We start from the raw sequence: 16,698 nt of genomic DNA, 5'->3' as shown, positions 1-16,698 counted from the left end.
TGTCTGTGTCTGTGTCTGTGTCTGTGTCTGTGTCTGTGTCTGTGTCTGTGTCTGTCTGTCTGTCTGTGTGTGTGTGTGTGTGTGTGTGTGTGTGTGTAAAAGCAAAATAAAGAAAATGAGAGACAGAGAAACTGAGTACGTATGGCTGCACGTGAGTGGTATGTCTGCTGGTGTGGTTACGTTTCACAGTCCTGGCTTTTAGTTATTATTAGTCTTCATTATTATGAGTGTGGAATATTGTGTGCCTCACCCTGGCACTCAAATCACTGGATTGTGTTATTTGTTGGGTGATATTCCCCCGAGCAGGGAGGGACAGACAACAAGAGAAAGGAAGGAGAGAAACAGAAAGACAATGAGAGGGAGACATATAGAGAATGACAGAGAGCATTGAGCAACAGAGACTACTCATAGTGTACTGTGGTCCCTGTTGCTGCCAAACCGTACCCGGTTGTCCTGCACAGGGTGAAGAAAGACAACCTCGCCTCCGAATCCTTTTCACTTGACAACATTACTTTCACTGAGAGAGTGCAAGCGTGCAGACTGCAGAGGTTCCTGCCATCTCCCTTCCCCACTGCACACAGTGCACAGGTGCCCTCATCGACTAGTCTCGCGTCTCCGAACGCTATATAGAGACTGGAACTACACCTCCCAAAATCCGAGCAAGGAAGCTATAGCTATATCTAAGCTATAGCTAGCAAGCTATATATGCTTAGATGATTTCTATTTATATTAGGAAAGATTTGTGCGACTGTAAAGACTGTAAAGACGGAATGGAAGTGGGGAGGAGACTTCACTTCCGCTTTATCGCTTGCTCATGATCAAAGCTTCCGTTCTCCAGACTGTATGATCGAGGCGTTTGAAAATTGCGAGAGGCAACTGACTGACTAACATGGGCACTGACAAGAATATGTGAAGTTGACAGTGCCAAGCGTGTTCACTTTGGCAAGTTGGCAGGGATTCAACCTGGGCCTCAGACTGTATAGTGGTGGCCTAGTGTTTTACGCCCTACACCACCCAGACATTCACATGCACATGTACTGTATTTCACATACTGATGGCGGAGGCAGCTATGCAAGGCACAAACAAGACACTTCAAATTGAAGGCTGTGCTAAATAGCAGGGAGTGGACTGTAAAACCATCTGACGTGGAGTCTGCATTGACGCAGCGTTAACGCACACACAACACTACCCCTAATGAACTTATCACACTGGCTTTAAACTAAACCACAGCGTGTGGTGAAGCTAAAACTTTGTTTACTTGACTCATACCAGTGTTGTTTTTGGCAGCAAATTTCCATTTTAGTTTTAGTCGTAGTCTCTTGAAACGTTTTCATTTAGTTTTAGTCACATTTTCAACTGGAATGTATTAATGTTTAGTCTAGTTTTAGTCGACTAAATATCATAAGATTTTTGTCGACTAAATCTACAGTTGATTTAGTCGACTAAAATGTGTTTTGGCGGGCCTTGATGCCGTCGTGATGGCTGATTTTACACTTGCTGAAAATAGCCGATCTACAAGCTCACAACGCGTCGCGACGCGTTGTGAGCTTGTAGATCTGCTATTTTCAGCAAGCAACCAAGTGTAAAATTACTTATACTGGATCTCTTGTCCACTATAGTCCCTTCCTAACATTTTAGTCTAGTTTTTCTTTGTTGACGAAATTGTCAGTATATTTAGTCTTAGTTTTAGTTAGCCTGGCTAATAAGCCAGACTAATATCACACAACACTGTCGCGGTATATCAGTCTGGGCTGGCTCCGCTTGGATTTCATTTCCCGGGGAACATTTTCTCTTTGACGCAATTGGTCAGAGCTACTGTCAGTCAAAAGTCTCAAGCATTGAACGTCACTGTACCAAAGCCCGCCCATATTGCATACCGTGTCCCGATTGGTCCGACCTGTTCTCGATTGTAGGAAAGAGGCGTGCTACTGAGCCTCGCCAGACCGAAATCCGCTGGTAGGCAACTTTTTTTTGCCAACGGCTGATTCGGTCTGGTTTATTAACCAGGCTAAGTTTTAGTCACCATAGCTTAGTTTTCATTTAGTTTCCATTCAGTTTTCGTCAGTGAAAAAAGGTAGTCGACGAACATTTTTCGTCATAGTTTTAGTCGACGAAAACAACACTGACTCATACCCATACTATATGCATATACATGTATTAAATATGGTTGCTGTGTGAGGTTTTAAATGATTTCTTCGAACACATTTACTCATGCCTGCCTTAAATGCTGAAATAACAAAACAGCTCATCGTGACAACAGCTGGGCGAGTAAAAGCCTACTTCAGAACAAAGATTTATGATGAGCCAAGTTGAAACTTGCAACAACTTGAAACAGAATTCCAAAAACTGTGGTTAGCAACATTATGAAACTGGACAGTCAACATCAAGGCACATTTTAATTCATCACCTCCTTAGCAACAGTTCATTTAATGTTGTGTAAATGTACTTCCTATTCTCCTGAATCTATTTAGCTGTATTCTGCTGCATTTATTTATATTAATATATATTGTAGCCAATCAACTAGCAACTCTAGTACAGTCTCTGGGATATAAACAGCTGATGGGCCGTCCCTCCCAGATATGGGAATGAAAATGTTTGTGAAAAGTCTGACAGTAAATCCTGATAACATATCAATGTGTTTTGTTGTTTTCCTATCACTACATGAACTACAGTAAGGTGTGATTCCATTTCGGACTTCAGTGCTCTGATTTTTAAAAGGGCATCCCTGTGGCATATGGGAATATAACAGTTGCAAGAGCAACCGATAAACAAGATAAATGTGAATAGTGGTATCATAATACCCTCTGAAACTTACGAGGGTAAGTGGAATATCATGAGACGCAATAAGCCTGCATCAGCCAAACTGCAACAGCCGACGGGATAATTCAGACCGATTGTTCTCTATAGCGGTCCAAAAACGACTGTTGTCGTGGCTCGAGTGTCATGGCCGTCCCATATATATTGATACCCTCCCCCTTGATGAGGAGTGATCTCTAGAGACAGTCTAGTAGTGTGCTATAGCGGGAATGGACCAAAACTGTCAGAAATATGTTTTATTTCACAACGTGACCAATTACAAAACAAATGCATATTTGCAGGTTAAGTATCGGGTTTGAAGTTTGGCCTTTTTAGCAATGCTAGCGGTTACGTTTGAGGGTTGTGTCAGGGGGTCATGTTTAGGTTTTGGTTGACCATCGGAGGTGATGCGTAAAGTGATGCTTTATTAGCCGTGGGTCACCGGAGATGACCTGGCCTGCCCCTCTTCAATCAACACACTCAAGCAAGGGCCTGATGGGGGCATGACAATGAGCAGTGTTGTTCAGCTGCACACACACACACACACACACACACACACACACACACACGCACACGCACACGCACACGCACACGCACACGCACACACACACACACACACACACACACACACACACACACACACACACACACACACAGTGTGCAAGCGTGCGTGCGTGCAGCTTGCACACACAGCACACGCATGCAAAATCATGATAAAGACACTCACACACATGGGTACTACACTCCCTGCTTATAGCCTAAGACGTAGCGTGAGTCTTTCACGTGTTAAACGTTAACCCTCTACAAAACAAATACACACTTTCTCCGATTCTCCTTTCATTTCCTGCACATGCAAACATATTCCTCACGCCGCACCACAGTGGGAAGTCCATTCAGCACACAATGCAAAGTTCAAACATCCCTCTCCCATTACTCAAAGCCCACAGACAGCCTCTCTCCCTCCCTGAATCCCTCTTGCCCTAAACACTGTTTTGAGTATTCCTGCAAGGTCGACGGTGTTCCCACTTTAATCCCAAATTCCTGGTCAACATCAAACCGCCAGGGCAATGGGTTCCAGGTCTGAGAGGGTGAGGGAGGGGCTGGGTGGAGGGGAGAGAGAGAGAGATCAGAGAGGTTTGTCTCTGAGGTTGTTTGGAGAAGACTGATTGGACTCATTAGACACATTGATCCAGTCAGGGAGTGTGGGTGATCGCACTGAACTAACAAATAGCTAACAAAAGCCTGTATGTACAGTACAATACAATGGATCACACACACACACACACACAAACAGTGAGGCCATACATCAAATATAAATCACTTTTTCTGCACATGAATAGACCATGTGATACATGCATGAAAGCCAATGTATATACATCAACACACACAGATGTCCGGCATTGACAGATGGAACACAGGTGAGCCCACAGGAGTCTGGGTAAATATTTGTATTTTGGTCGTCAGTCGTCACACCCTCTTCCCGCGTCCCCCGACTTTATGGGATGCAGTCTGTCGTGCAAGGGATTATGGGAAAAGGGAGCAGGAGGAGGGTCAGCGCTTATGGTATGGAGTGTAAAGTGCTTATTGTCATCATGGATATATAGGGTTGATCCACTGCACCACACAGCACACCAGCAGCGTACAATGGCAGATTTATTGATAGCGCAGCCAAAGTGCAAATGTTAAAAGCTCCATTCATACAGATAAGTGGAACCGGTCCATCGCCGAGGGAGGCGTTCGTTTGGGAGGGCCATTCACGGTCAATAATAAAGGGCTAAAGAACAGCCAAATGGATGGGTCTGTCTCAAAGTATCCATGAAGAATGACTGGCATCAAAGTGTGCACAGTAAAATCCTCAGTGTTAGTTTAAGTCTGAGAGTTAACAATTTACCCAAATGGAGTGACCGACCGAGTTAAATGAACACAAAGGATTTTAGCGTGTGGTGTAGGAGTGGGTGGTCTCCTCAGCTAATGGTGATTGAGAGGTGTGGGTTCTGGTTTAGGCAGACGAGCAGCGAGAGGGTATTATGTGCAGTTCCGCGGCTCTGCCCGATGTTTTGTTAACCCATTTTTAGACAGTGTTATCTAAATGTTAAATCCCTCTCCCATACATAGCAGGCCATCTGTAACTCTGAGTGTCCAAATGGAGCCTTAAGTCTGTTCGCTTCCATTTGTACGCTCTCAGAGGGAAATGAACACCGATGACTTTACTGTGTCACTGCGTCCTTGGCCCTGAACTGGGGGTGGGGTGGACAAGGGCAAGGACCAGGGGTGACAGGGGGGAGGGGTGCATGCTGACACGACCAGACCCCACCTCACACACGAAGCCTCACTCCACTTCCTTATCCCCGTCCCCTGGGAGCCTGAGAGCTTCCTGCTAGCTGGGACCCCTTTGACAGCAGCCGTTCTCCTTACAAACCTTTCCTAACCTACCACACGCACTCAACGCAGAGCACACAAAAAGCACGTGAGCACACACACACAATCGCACCTTGGCCTGTGAACCCGCAGCCAAAACTGGGAGAGGAAGCAACTCAAGAGCAGGGGATATGGGAAAAGTGCACGGGCTAAGTTCCAATGAATGTGAAAGGTCACACACACACGCACGCAAACACGCACACATCCGTCTTACATTGTCTTTTCACTGTCATACAAGAATAAATTAGAGTCATATAGTGATACACTGATGCTTGCATGGTGCGTTTCAGCAGAAGTGCATGGTAATACAATAAGAGAGGGGGGGGGACAACAACCTTTGATACAGACCACTACACCCACTCTTTGACAAAACCTTACAAAGCAACTAAAGCACTGAATGAAAGAATATTTCTCTGTAGTTCAAAGCTGACCTTAAACCGTGTGTGTGTGTGTGTGTGTGTGTGTGTGTGTGTGTGTGCAAGCGTGCATGTGGGTGCACAAGTGGATGTATGAAGGCGTGCCTACGCCCGCAGCACAAAGGCACTGGTGTTGTGTGTCTCGGCCTAACCCCGCCTGTGAGCGCAGGTGACCTTATTGTATCTAGAGGTCCCCACCGGCAGGCAGGCAGGCAGGCAACGAACTGTGTCTGTCACGTGTGTGAGGTAAAGCCCTGCAGGGAGAAACATGAAGAGGTAAAAGCCTGTCTGTTATCTAGACGGTGATTTAAAACCCCCCAGCCCTAAACACGACCAGGGGTCAAACAGCGATCCTAAAAACACATTCATGTCCTGCTAGTCCATCCTGGCTCAAGTGGGTCATGGACTTCGGACCTGAAGGCGTTGGTTTTTGGAAAGGTTTTAGTTACAGTTTCACAACAACCATAGAGAGAGGGTATAGAATCGGGGTAAGGACAGGGGTTTGGTTTCCATAAAAATGCCTTTGCATAACTTAAACCATGAACTTTTATTGCTTGACTCTTGATGTTTTATTATTTCTCACAGCACGCTTTGCACACCACATAATGTTTTGGTCCGTTTGATTGATTAAAGTTTTATAATGTAAGGGTCTGTGTCCAATGTCCACCAAGATGTTTTTCCTGTGCAGCGTATGTTTTCAATGGTTTTCAATGGGAGCTCCACATATTTACACTATGCTGGAAACGGCCGCAGCATGACGAGGCACTGGGCACCTCTTCTGTGCGTTAACAGGTGTTTTCAACTGTAGGCATTTTGAACGAAAGCGCCTTGTGTTTTCAGCTGGTAAAAACAAGCTTTGGATCAACACCCGTCTTAAAGCACGCTTCGTTTCGTACATTTACACCTTTTCCAATTCAGCCTAATCAACACTACAAATGAGGCAGGTGTGAACTTTGAGTTTCTGCTTCTAGGTGTTCTGACAGCTGGCGAGATAGTAAAGTTACTACTGTGTGTGTGGTAGCCTGGTAGCTCAGTCAGTCAGTGCAATGACCATGTCCTCAGCGAGAGTTGAGAGGACTTGAATCCAACTCCTGTCGTCTCTCTCTGCCCTCAGCCGTCACTGTATGCGGCATGTGCATGTTTGTGAAGTGAACAGAATTAAAACACACGACACAATGCAGTGACAAAGCCACACTAGAAGGAAAAAGATCTTATCATTACACGTCATCATACATCATTTAATTTCTGGCCAATGACAATTTGGGTCCTCACTTTTGTCTTCAATGTTTGTGTTTACACAATTTTGTCTTCAAGGTTCGTGTTTACACAAACCCACAAAGCTGGAAATAGGAGGGGCTAGCGCCCCTCAAAAATCCAGATGGCATCCTCCTGACTCCCCGCACTCATAAACTGGCTGCTTGAAGGCATTTTGAATAGTGGTGGAAACAGTGGTCTTCATAAATACTTCACCTACACATACTGTAGGTAGTACAGAAAGACAGTGCTTCTCAAGGACTATGTTGGTGTAACTAGTTTTTACATACTACATCGATTATCAGCTATTTTCATTCTTTCATCCCTTTGCCAGGCCTTTTGTGGTTGTACCATCTGTTCATGCTGTATTCGTTTATGGCCAAGAGGTGGGATGTGATCTGTTATTGGTCTCCCCAGCGCAGCCTTCAGCCACACAGTGAAACTCTTGAAGCAAGCGTAATTATTAATAGTTTAGAGTTAAGTAATCATTACGTCATCAAAGCACTTCCAGATTAATGATGAAACGCCTCATGCAGTTTGTTTAGTGTTCAAGCATTATCACATTGAGATCTGTAAAATCTTTTATCTTCTTTTATTTTAGCTGAATTGCATCCAAAAAACCTGAACTTTTAACATTAGTAGATTTTCTGTGGTCTGGGGTTTTCTGGCTCAAACAAGTGGTTTGATTTTCCTGTGGACTGTGAGGTAAGACTCCACAAATCCACTATATTAGGATAAGTCTTCGATCCTTAGGTATGCGGTCAAGTGCAAGCCTGGCTCAGGGAGTAGGACGCCCCTGCCTTGCAGAGTCCCTAGGCACTTTGGACTTAACATCATGTCCTGTGTTTTCGAAATCATTGCCAGCAGATGTCACTGTTGAGGGACTTTGCCTGTTTTCATTGCAGCTCAAAAGGCTTCAGAACACACAGAGAAAACCCCAAACCACAGACAATCCACTGAATGTTCAAAGGTTGTTTGGGTGTTATTGAGGTCATAAAACCTAAAAGAAAAACGAAAAATAAATGAAAATGAATGTCATGAAACCTTTATAAGCCCAATTCCCTCCTGTAGGGCCTACAGGATTACATTACATCACACCAGCTCCTCTGTGTGTGTGTGTGTGTGTGTGTGTGTGTGTGTGTGTGTGTGTGTGTGTGTGTGTGTGTGTGTGTGTGTGTGTAGGGCCTACAGGATTACATTACATCGCACCAGCTCCTCTGCATTGTGTGAGTTCCCAGTATAGAATGGGCATTCAAATGGATTTCACCCATGACTGGGTGTGGGTGAAATGTATAGTGTAGGATGGAAGTGTTCCTTACCTGCACAATGCTACGCAAGTCCTGGACATATGTCCTCTCCGTGTCCAGTATCTCCTGCACCACCATGTCTACATACGTTCTTGGTCCCTGACCCGGTCCCGGCCCGTCTCCTCCGTCTGGGCTCAGTTCTGGTTCCGAGTGACCCGTCGAGGTCTGTCCGCTGCCCTGCTGCCTCCCAGTTCCCCTCCCCGTGTCCGACTCTGGACTGACAACCCCTCCTCCGCCATTCCTCCCCTCCTCCTCCCCACCCCCTAGCTGCCGGGCCGGGACCAGCTCCAATCGAATGGCCCCGGAGTCCCGGTCCGAGGCCAGCGGCGGGTTACAGTGGGGCACGGGGCCCAGCGTGGTGCGGCTGCCCAGCGAGCAGTGGCTGTCCCGGGACGAGGCGGAGGACGACGTGGAGCTGTAGCTGATGGGCCTCTCGGCGGCGCTGTCAGGGGAGGAGTCCATGCTGTGGGCGGAGCAGTAGCGCGAGGGGGCGCGGCAGAAGGCTGGGTTGCGCAGGCAGCGGGCCGGAATGTCGGTGGTGGAGCTCAGGACCGAGCCGGAGTCACCCGGAACTTCAGGGAGCGGAGGCAACGCATCGGGGGGGTAGTGATAATCGTCTGGAGGGAGAGAGAGAGAGAGAGAGAGAGAAACTGTATTAACATTGTGTGTGCCATTGTGTTGCATTTCCAGGGTTTTCAGTCATGTTATTCAAAGCTTTCAATGGTTTTAAGTTCCACTTCCTGGCTGATTTCTAACAAATTGCAGAAATGATCCTAAAAAGGCTTACAGTCCACAACGGAGCCCCCTGCCCCATCGCTCTGAGCCCCCTGCCCCATCACCCTGCCCCATCACCCTGCGCTCTGAATCTCTCCCACTGTATCCTAGTGCTAAAAGGACTCACTGTGTCCAACCGGTTACAATACCACCTTCATGTTCTTTACAGTGTCTATCTGTTCATGGGGCCAATTCCTCACATTCCGCTTGACCACAGCAACACTGACCACCGGCCATGTGTGTGTACCACTCACTGTCCAGCAGCCTCCCAAACACTGACCACAGGTCTGTCCTCGGATCCACCCAGCGACACTTCTCACACAGACAGAGCCGACATTTTGATTGACGGCACAGTGAAAGCCAAAGCTACATAAGCTGCATGTAACATAACACACGTGTGTGTGTGTGTGTGTGTGTGTGTGTGTGTGTGTGTGTGTGTGTTAGAAGGAGAGAACAAGCCAGATCAGATTTAATGTCCATATTAACAGTGTAATACTACGTATTCCTCTCTCTGGAGCAATGAATGAAAGCCCTATTTCTGTGGAAGAGAGACAGGGTTGTGTGTGTGTGTGTGTGTGTGTGTGTGTGTGTGTGTGTGTGTGTGTGTGTGTGTGTGTGTGTGTGTGTGTGTGTGTGTGTGTGTGTGTGTGTGTGTGTGTGTGTGTGTGCACGCGTTAGTGACTACAGGAGTCTGTTGGGCGACAAACTGGTGCCAACCCAGCACACAACCGTGTGTCTGTGATGTGAAGACGTGTGAATGTGTGATTACTCTCCCACTAGTTTTAGGAATGCAAAGGTGAAACCACACACGCAGTTTCAAACTGCACAGTTTGATACTTGAGTTACCCTTTTTCCCCAGAGTTTCATTTCAAATGAAGCCCTGTGTGTGTGTGTGTGTGTGTGTGTGTGTGTGTGTGTGTGTGTGTGTGTGTGTGTGTGTGTGTGTGTGTGTGTGTGTGTGTGTGTGTGCGCGCGCACACGTGCATCTGTTGAACTGTGAGGGCACTGCGCGTGCAAGAGAGACAGAGAAAATGAGGAGACGACAAAGAAAAGAGTTTGCCAGTGTAGTCAAGAGTTTGACACAAGTCTTTATTATCAAAGCCAATAATTCCAGTGACCCGGTGAGGCTGATGTTATGGCAACACTGAGATCAGATGCCCTGCCAGCAGCGCTAGCCCATCCTCATCCTGGCTCGTCTCACCATCAAAGCATCCCAGCAGATCACACACACATGTTCAAAAAAACATGAAATGTGAAACTGGGAACATGCTCAAAAGAATTCCCGACAACATCTTTGCTCTTTCGCCTTTCAAAAAACCATTGGAAGGTCTTTCTGGTTGCACAATGCTCTGTGTGGCGGCAGGATGGCCTACTGAACACTGGCTTGTAACTGGAAGATCACAAGTTTGATCCCTGACACAGTGTCGTTGAGCAAGGCAGCGACCAAGTCCCCCTCACCCTCTTACTACAGAGGTTGTTGCAGGTGAGTTCAATTGACTCTTACTGTTGTGTGTGTCTCAGTACTTGAGTGACAAAGAAAAGGCCTAATTAGCCAACACTGTGGCTACTATGGTGACTATCGCAGTATACATAAAAACATCCTCTGAGACGCCCGGAATCGTCATTTCTTTACAATGATAATCAAGTTTTTTGTCGTGCTAAGAATAGCAAGAGTGAAGTGAAGCATCCAAAACTGAAGTGACATGAAATGGCATTTACCTGACATACGTTTGGAACCGATCCATTGTGTGACTGTGTAATTGTGTGTCCAAATGTTTACACTCACATGCGTGACCCACTTTTTTACTATTCCAGATCTGTGAATTAGATGTAGTGTGCAAAACAACACAGAGAGAGCACACACACACACACACACACACACACACACACACACACACACACACACACACACACACACACACACACACACACACACACACACACACACACACACACACACACACACACACACACACACACACACACACACACACACACACACACACACACACACTTAAAGCATCTACATCTATTCAAGTAACTATACACACACTGCACAAAGGCCTGCAGTGTGTCACAACATTAATGAGTAACTGCACAACTTCATATCTATTGACAAATAGTATATGCTTCCTTATCACAATAAGTAAGGTATGCCACACTGTGGTCTGTTTATGCTTTAGTCTCAAAATGCATTAGCTTTATCACTCGTGAGATAAGCCTGTGATAATACTGCAGCTTAATGGTCCTGACGTTAGCGTGCGGACGAGTAACACACACACACACACACACACACACACACACACACACACACACACACACACACACACACACACACACACACACACACACACACACACACACACACACACACACACACACACACACACACACACACACACACACACACACACACACACACACACACACACACACACACAGTAAATACAGAGCAGCCATATGTTTCCGTTTGCAATGAAACCCAACCATCAGAGAGAGAGAGCTAAAGAGACAAAGCGGAATTGATCTAAAGTTATAGAGCAATCTTTCTCTCTCGCTCAGAACTTTAGAGTAAACTTCTGTTTGCGCACTGCTTGCTAAACGTCAGAAGTTTCGAGTTTCGAGTCTAAACGTCTGTTTGCACAGCCTCTCCTTCCCACTTTCATGCTCCATGTTTGGGACACACCCTGGCAGCTTCCTGGGCAAAAACTGCCACGCGTGCGTGCGTGCGTGTACGACACACACACACACACACACACACACACACACACACACACACACACACACACACACACACACACACACACACACACACACACACACACACACACACACACACACACACACACACACACACACACACACACACACACACACACACACACACACACACACACACACACACACACACACACACACACAGAGGAGAAACAGTCCCAACCTGCAGGCTTATAGGACCATAATTAGAGATCATTTACACGGATCAGGTTGAACATAATCTGGACAGAAGGTAACTAAAGCCCTGCTCTCTGTCTCTCTCTGTGTGTGTGTGTGTTTGTGTGTGTGTGCATGCAAGGATTTAGGGTATTAGGTGTGTGAGCTCTACCTTTGCTGCCAGAGCAGTGTGAGTGAATGAGAGTGTGGCTGCTCAAACTAGCCTCCATGTCTGGCCTTCATTTCTCTTTAAAGAGACAAAGACCTGGGTCGCTGGGTGCGCGCTGCATACCTCACCGAGTCACTGTGCACTGCACATATACCTCACCGAGTCACCGTGCACTGCACATATACCAGCAGGACCATAAGGTCCACAGCGAGCATGTACAGCGTAAATACAGCATGAGGACCATCTGCTCTTTTCCTGAAAGAGGATGGACGCAGCAAGGCCGTCGGGATCGGGCTCTAACCCACGACGTCAGGCTACATTGTAGCCTAGGTGGCCAGTGATCGGGGCCAGTAGTTGTTTCTTTTGGTCTACGTTATAGAAGAGTTACAGAAAACAATGTATCTAACATCACATTACATTTCATACGTTTTTCTTGTACAATAAATTGATCTCTGCATCAGAAGCATCTAGGACTGAGGTCTGACTCTGTTTCACCTGTTGTTGCACCCTGCCACTTCTTGCCACAGTTAATGACTCATGGTACACTTCAACCCCTCCACTTCATCCGCCACACACTTTATGGTCACCTGAAGTGCTCTTCACCCTGGAGTGGTCAGCAAACAGCCACGAGAAGCCGGCCGGTCTCTTTACGGCATCATCAGCGGCTCAAACAACTCTGCCCGAGTTATTAACACGGGTGTCAAACAGGTGTAATTGTCAAATTGTTTAAAATTGCGCGCGAAGATACACTGCAGCGCGGCAGCTTTCAGTTAACACTGTGGAGCTCAAAACCATGATGCTAGATATGAGTTTGTGTTGGTGTTGGATTGACCGCACTCTCGCATTGCATGTTTAAAATACAATTGGTGGTGGCTACGCCAATGTTAAATTGCTACTCTGAGGGCAGCTTTTGAATGCTGCTCTCAGGGCAGCTTGAATGCTATACATACTATTTTTATCCGAAAAAAACAAAACAGATTTGTACTCGTAGAGGCAATTCATAACAAACAGTTACGTTAGGGTAAATCAAAATTGTACTCGTAGAGTTCCAGACGGGTGGCTTTTCCTGAATCAGGACACAAGAGTCACATGACAAAATCACAGGCACGCATACGAAATCAACTTACGCTTGTCGACACGCTGTAGTTCACAGCATCAAACCACTATGTGCACCACAAAAGCCTGAGTGTTAATTTAACTCCTTTCATACTCGAGTATCAAAATGGACCAGCAAGAGTCCATATTTGACACACTCAGGACTGGAGTTTGCAGTGTGTGACCAAATAGGCTGAGACGAACCATAAAAGAATGATTCTCAACACTTACTGTAAACCTGTTCCGGTCATATGATGAGGTCTACGATGGGTTGCCACAGAGGCTACAGGACACAAATAAGATCAAGGCTAGCGGTGGCGCACAGAACAGCTGCTATGGGTCGTCCACTTTCTTTATCTCTCTGCCTCCCTCTCTCTGTTGGCCCCCTCCTCCCCTCTTCCTTCTCACAATGCACCCTGAGTCAGCTTTCATCCATCAGATCTCACACAGTACAAAAGGAGCTACCCCCCAGACACACGCATTTGTACACACACACAGCCCCACAGACTTAATACCACACACACACACACACACACACACACACACACACACACACACACACACACACACACACACACACACACACACACACACACACACACACACACACACACACACACACACACACACACACACACACACACACACACACACACACACACACACACACACACACACACACACACACCCCTCTTTTAAAAGGTTCTAATTTACCCATGTCATACAGCACAGTGAGCACACAGAGCATAGAGGTGCAGGATATTGATATTGGATGATATACAGGTGAGGTAACTGAAGTGTAAACTGAGCACAAGAAATGGTCTCAATTGTTGCCGACTATAAATTACTTCATTTTTCAGAAAACTCAACCATGTCAAGGTTCGACTCCAAGTTTGTGTTTCACATTCTATCCAGTTGCTGGGTCTTTATAAATCTTGATCCCACCCAAAAAAGTATAATTAACCACAAAAACATTTGAGGACAGAGAAGAAAATGCAGTGGTGACTTAGCTTTCAGCCAGATGGATGGGCATTGGGCAATGAAATGAAATGATAGGAATATAGGAGGGAAAAACTGGGATCATAGAACAGAGATGGAGAGATGGAATGAGCGTCCCCCCGCCCCTCCCCTTTCTCTCTCTGACTTGTTCTGAGCGTTAACTTACTGCTCTGAGAGTCACTCTTCAACATGACATCATTGAGCCAGAGTGCAAGACAATAGATCAGCTTGTGAACTGTGCAATCCTCTCCCTCACCCCTCCCTGCTATCCTCGGTCCAATTTTCTTCCTTACTTCCCTCTCTCTCTCATTCTTTGTGTCCCACTCGTTCACTTATTTATTTGTCTATTTTTCTGGACATTTGTACATTTGACATTGTTCTGTCTCGAAGAAGCTTGGACTTCTTTGTCCACGGCTGGCATTGTCTTTGTCCGTTTTCATATTGCCGACTTGCCTATCACGATTCTGCTGTAACACACAGCAAAAAGTACAATTATGTTTAGGGAAACCATATAATAATTCCACTCCAGTGCTTTGCCAAGTCTGATGTGTGTCGTCGTGCTTATAAGCTTCACAGGACATTCCTAAGGGCCCAATCCAAGCCTCAACAAGCATATACTTAACTATATGAAAATATACACCCACTGGCCAGTGTGGCCAGTATATACAGTATGCCTACAGACCACTGGTCTGCACAATCTATGTAAAGCGCTTTGAATAAAGGTGCTATATAAAAATGCACCATTTACCACTAAGGCTCATGTGAGCATGACAGATGCATGTGTCCAAGGCACCCCCTTTTTATGCCCGATTAGTTGTGTACAGGTGTCGCTCACCTAAAATAGCAGATCTACAAGCTCACAATCAATCTGGGAACCTGTTCGGTAAAAAAATGTTTTTTTTACCTCTGGGTGCACCACCTCCTTTTTTGTGTACAAACCTTAGAGTATATATGAATAGTGACGGCACCGAATTTCTCCTCCCATCCACTTGCCACCAAGTTGCTCAAAAGCGCATGAGGCGATTTCACTCCTCCTTCCGGGTAGGAACAGAGTGCATTCTGGGATTGATTGGACCAAACTCATTAACGTGCTGGCCGTTTGCACGCGTTCACGTGCGTTCACGTATGAAACAGCGTTCACGTGTCATCATGAACGTGCGCAATGATAGTCAACGGACCAGCGCGTTCATGAGTTTGGCCCAGCGCTGCAATACCAAATACGGCGACTATGTCCATTTCGCCTCATATCAGGGTTTCCTCCGGGTGCCGTCTCTATTCATATATACTCTAAGGTACAAAAAGGGACTTGGTTTAGCTCCTCCCCTTTCTTAGTCCACTTCCTCCCGGGTGCTTCTGTGTTTATTCCTGCTTAGAACAAACTAAATGTTTAAAGCAGTGGTTCTGACAGATTCTGCTGTTAGTAAAATCTGTTGTGAGAGATTAGCTCACAACAGGCCGCGCTGCAACGTGTTGGGAGCTTGCAGATTCACAACAGGCCGCGCTGCAACGTGTTGGGAGCTTGCAGATTCACAACAGGCCGCGCTGCAACGTGTTGGGAGCTTGCAGATTCACAACAGGCCGCGCTGCAACGTGTTGGGAGCTTGCAGATTCGCTATTTCCGATGCATGACATCCAGTATAGTATAACTCAGGCTTTAGTCTTAAACTTGGACATGCATGTTATTCCCAAGTTTCCCAAACAAACACAAGTCTCCTGGAACAGTTCAAGAGGACGGCCGCAATTATCACTTGTATATTATGACTCTAAATGTACACATAAAACTCTTATAATAGTGCTAGAGAATGGCCATAAAATCGTAATGATACATGGACATAAAGCACAGTGGAAAACCTTTCCACATTGGAATTAATGTGGGCTTCCCTTTTTCTGTGAACACACTGTCTGTGCTTCCTGTGAATTTCTAAATGCAGACTGTTTGCTTGCTTTTGTATGTGTGTGTCTGGTTGAATAATAATAGAAAGTTAGAAAGTGCTTTACACATCCAAACAGGAAAATAAGCTGCAGAAAACATTTCAATAAACAGCAAAATAATATAATAAAAATATCTGCAAAATAAATAAAAGGGTTCGGCCAGCTGGCGGTGAACCTTCCATGCCGCAAAACAGCAACGACCACTGAAAATATTTTTCAGGAACCATCATTCAGCCTGGAGGCCGTATTTGTCGACAAGAATTATGGAAGGGCTGCACCGATACCAGTGTGTCTCTGTGTCTCTGTGTGCGTGCGTGCGTGCGTGCGTGCATGTGTCATAAGTGGAGGATTTATTTGCCTTATCATTGTCTGCTCCTTGATAGCTCATGGCAATGGTTTCAGCTGTGATTAAAAAGATAAGGGATCAAGCAAACGTGTCAGAGGGAGGACACACGAGATCATGAGAGAGAGAGAGAGAGAGATACAGAGGGGTGGGGTGGACCAATTCACTAATAGAATGAAAGTGGGAAGAAAAGAGAAGAGGAAAGGTCATGCGTCAAATGCCACCCCCTCCTCGACTACTGTCCCGTCTTTCAATCACCCA

At 46.0% G+C, this 16,698-nt stretch overlaps 1 protein-coding gene across 1 annotated transcript in view; it reads right to left on the bottom strand.

The window, feature by feature from the left end:
* LOC306941337 (pleckstrin homology domain-containing family G member 1) overlaps positions 1-16,698 on the bottom strand; it is an 87,156-nt gene that overhangs the window by 23,512 nt on the left and 46,946 nt on the right. The window contains exon 2 of the mRNA XM_079526754.1: positions 8,204-8,808. Within this exon, the coding sequence (XP_079382880.1) occupies positions 8,204-8,808 (605 nt within the window). The remainder of the gene's footprint in view (positions 1-8,203; positions 8,809-16,698) is intronic.

This window comes from Electrona antarctica (assembly GCF_951216825.1).
Source record: "Electrona antarctica genome assembly, chromosome: 17".
Taxonomy (NCBI): domain Eukaryota; kingdom Metazoa; phylum Chordata; class Actinopteri; order Myctophiformes; family Myctophidae; genus Electrona; species Electrona antarctica.
The sequence above is the reverse complement of the archived record's forward strand: the minus strand, read 5'-3'. Positions and strand labels throughout refer to the sequence as shown.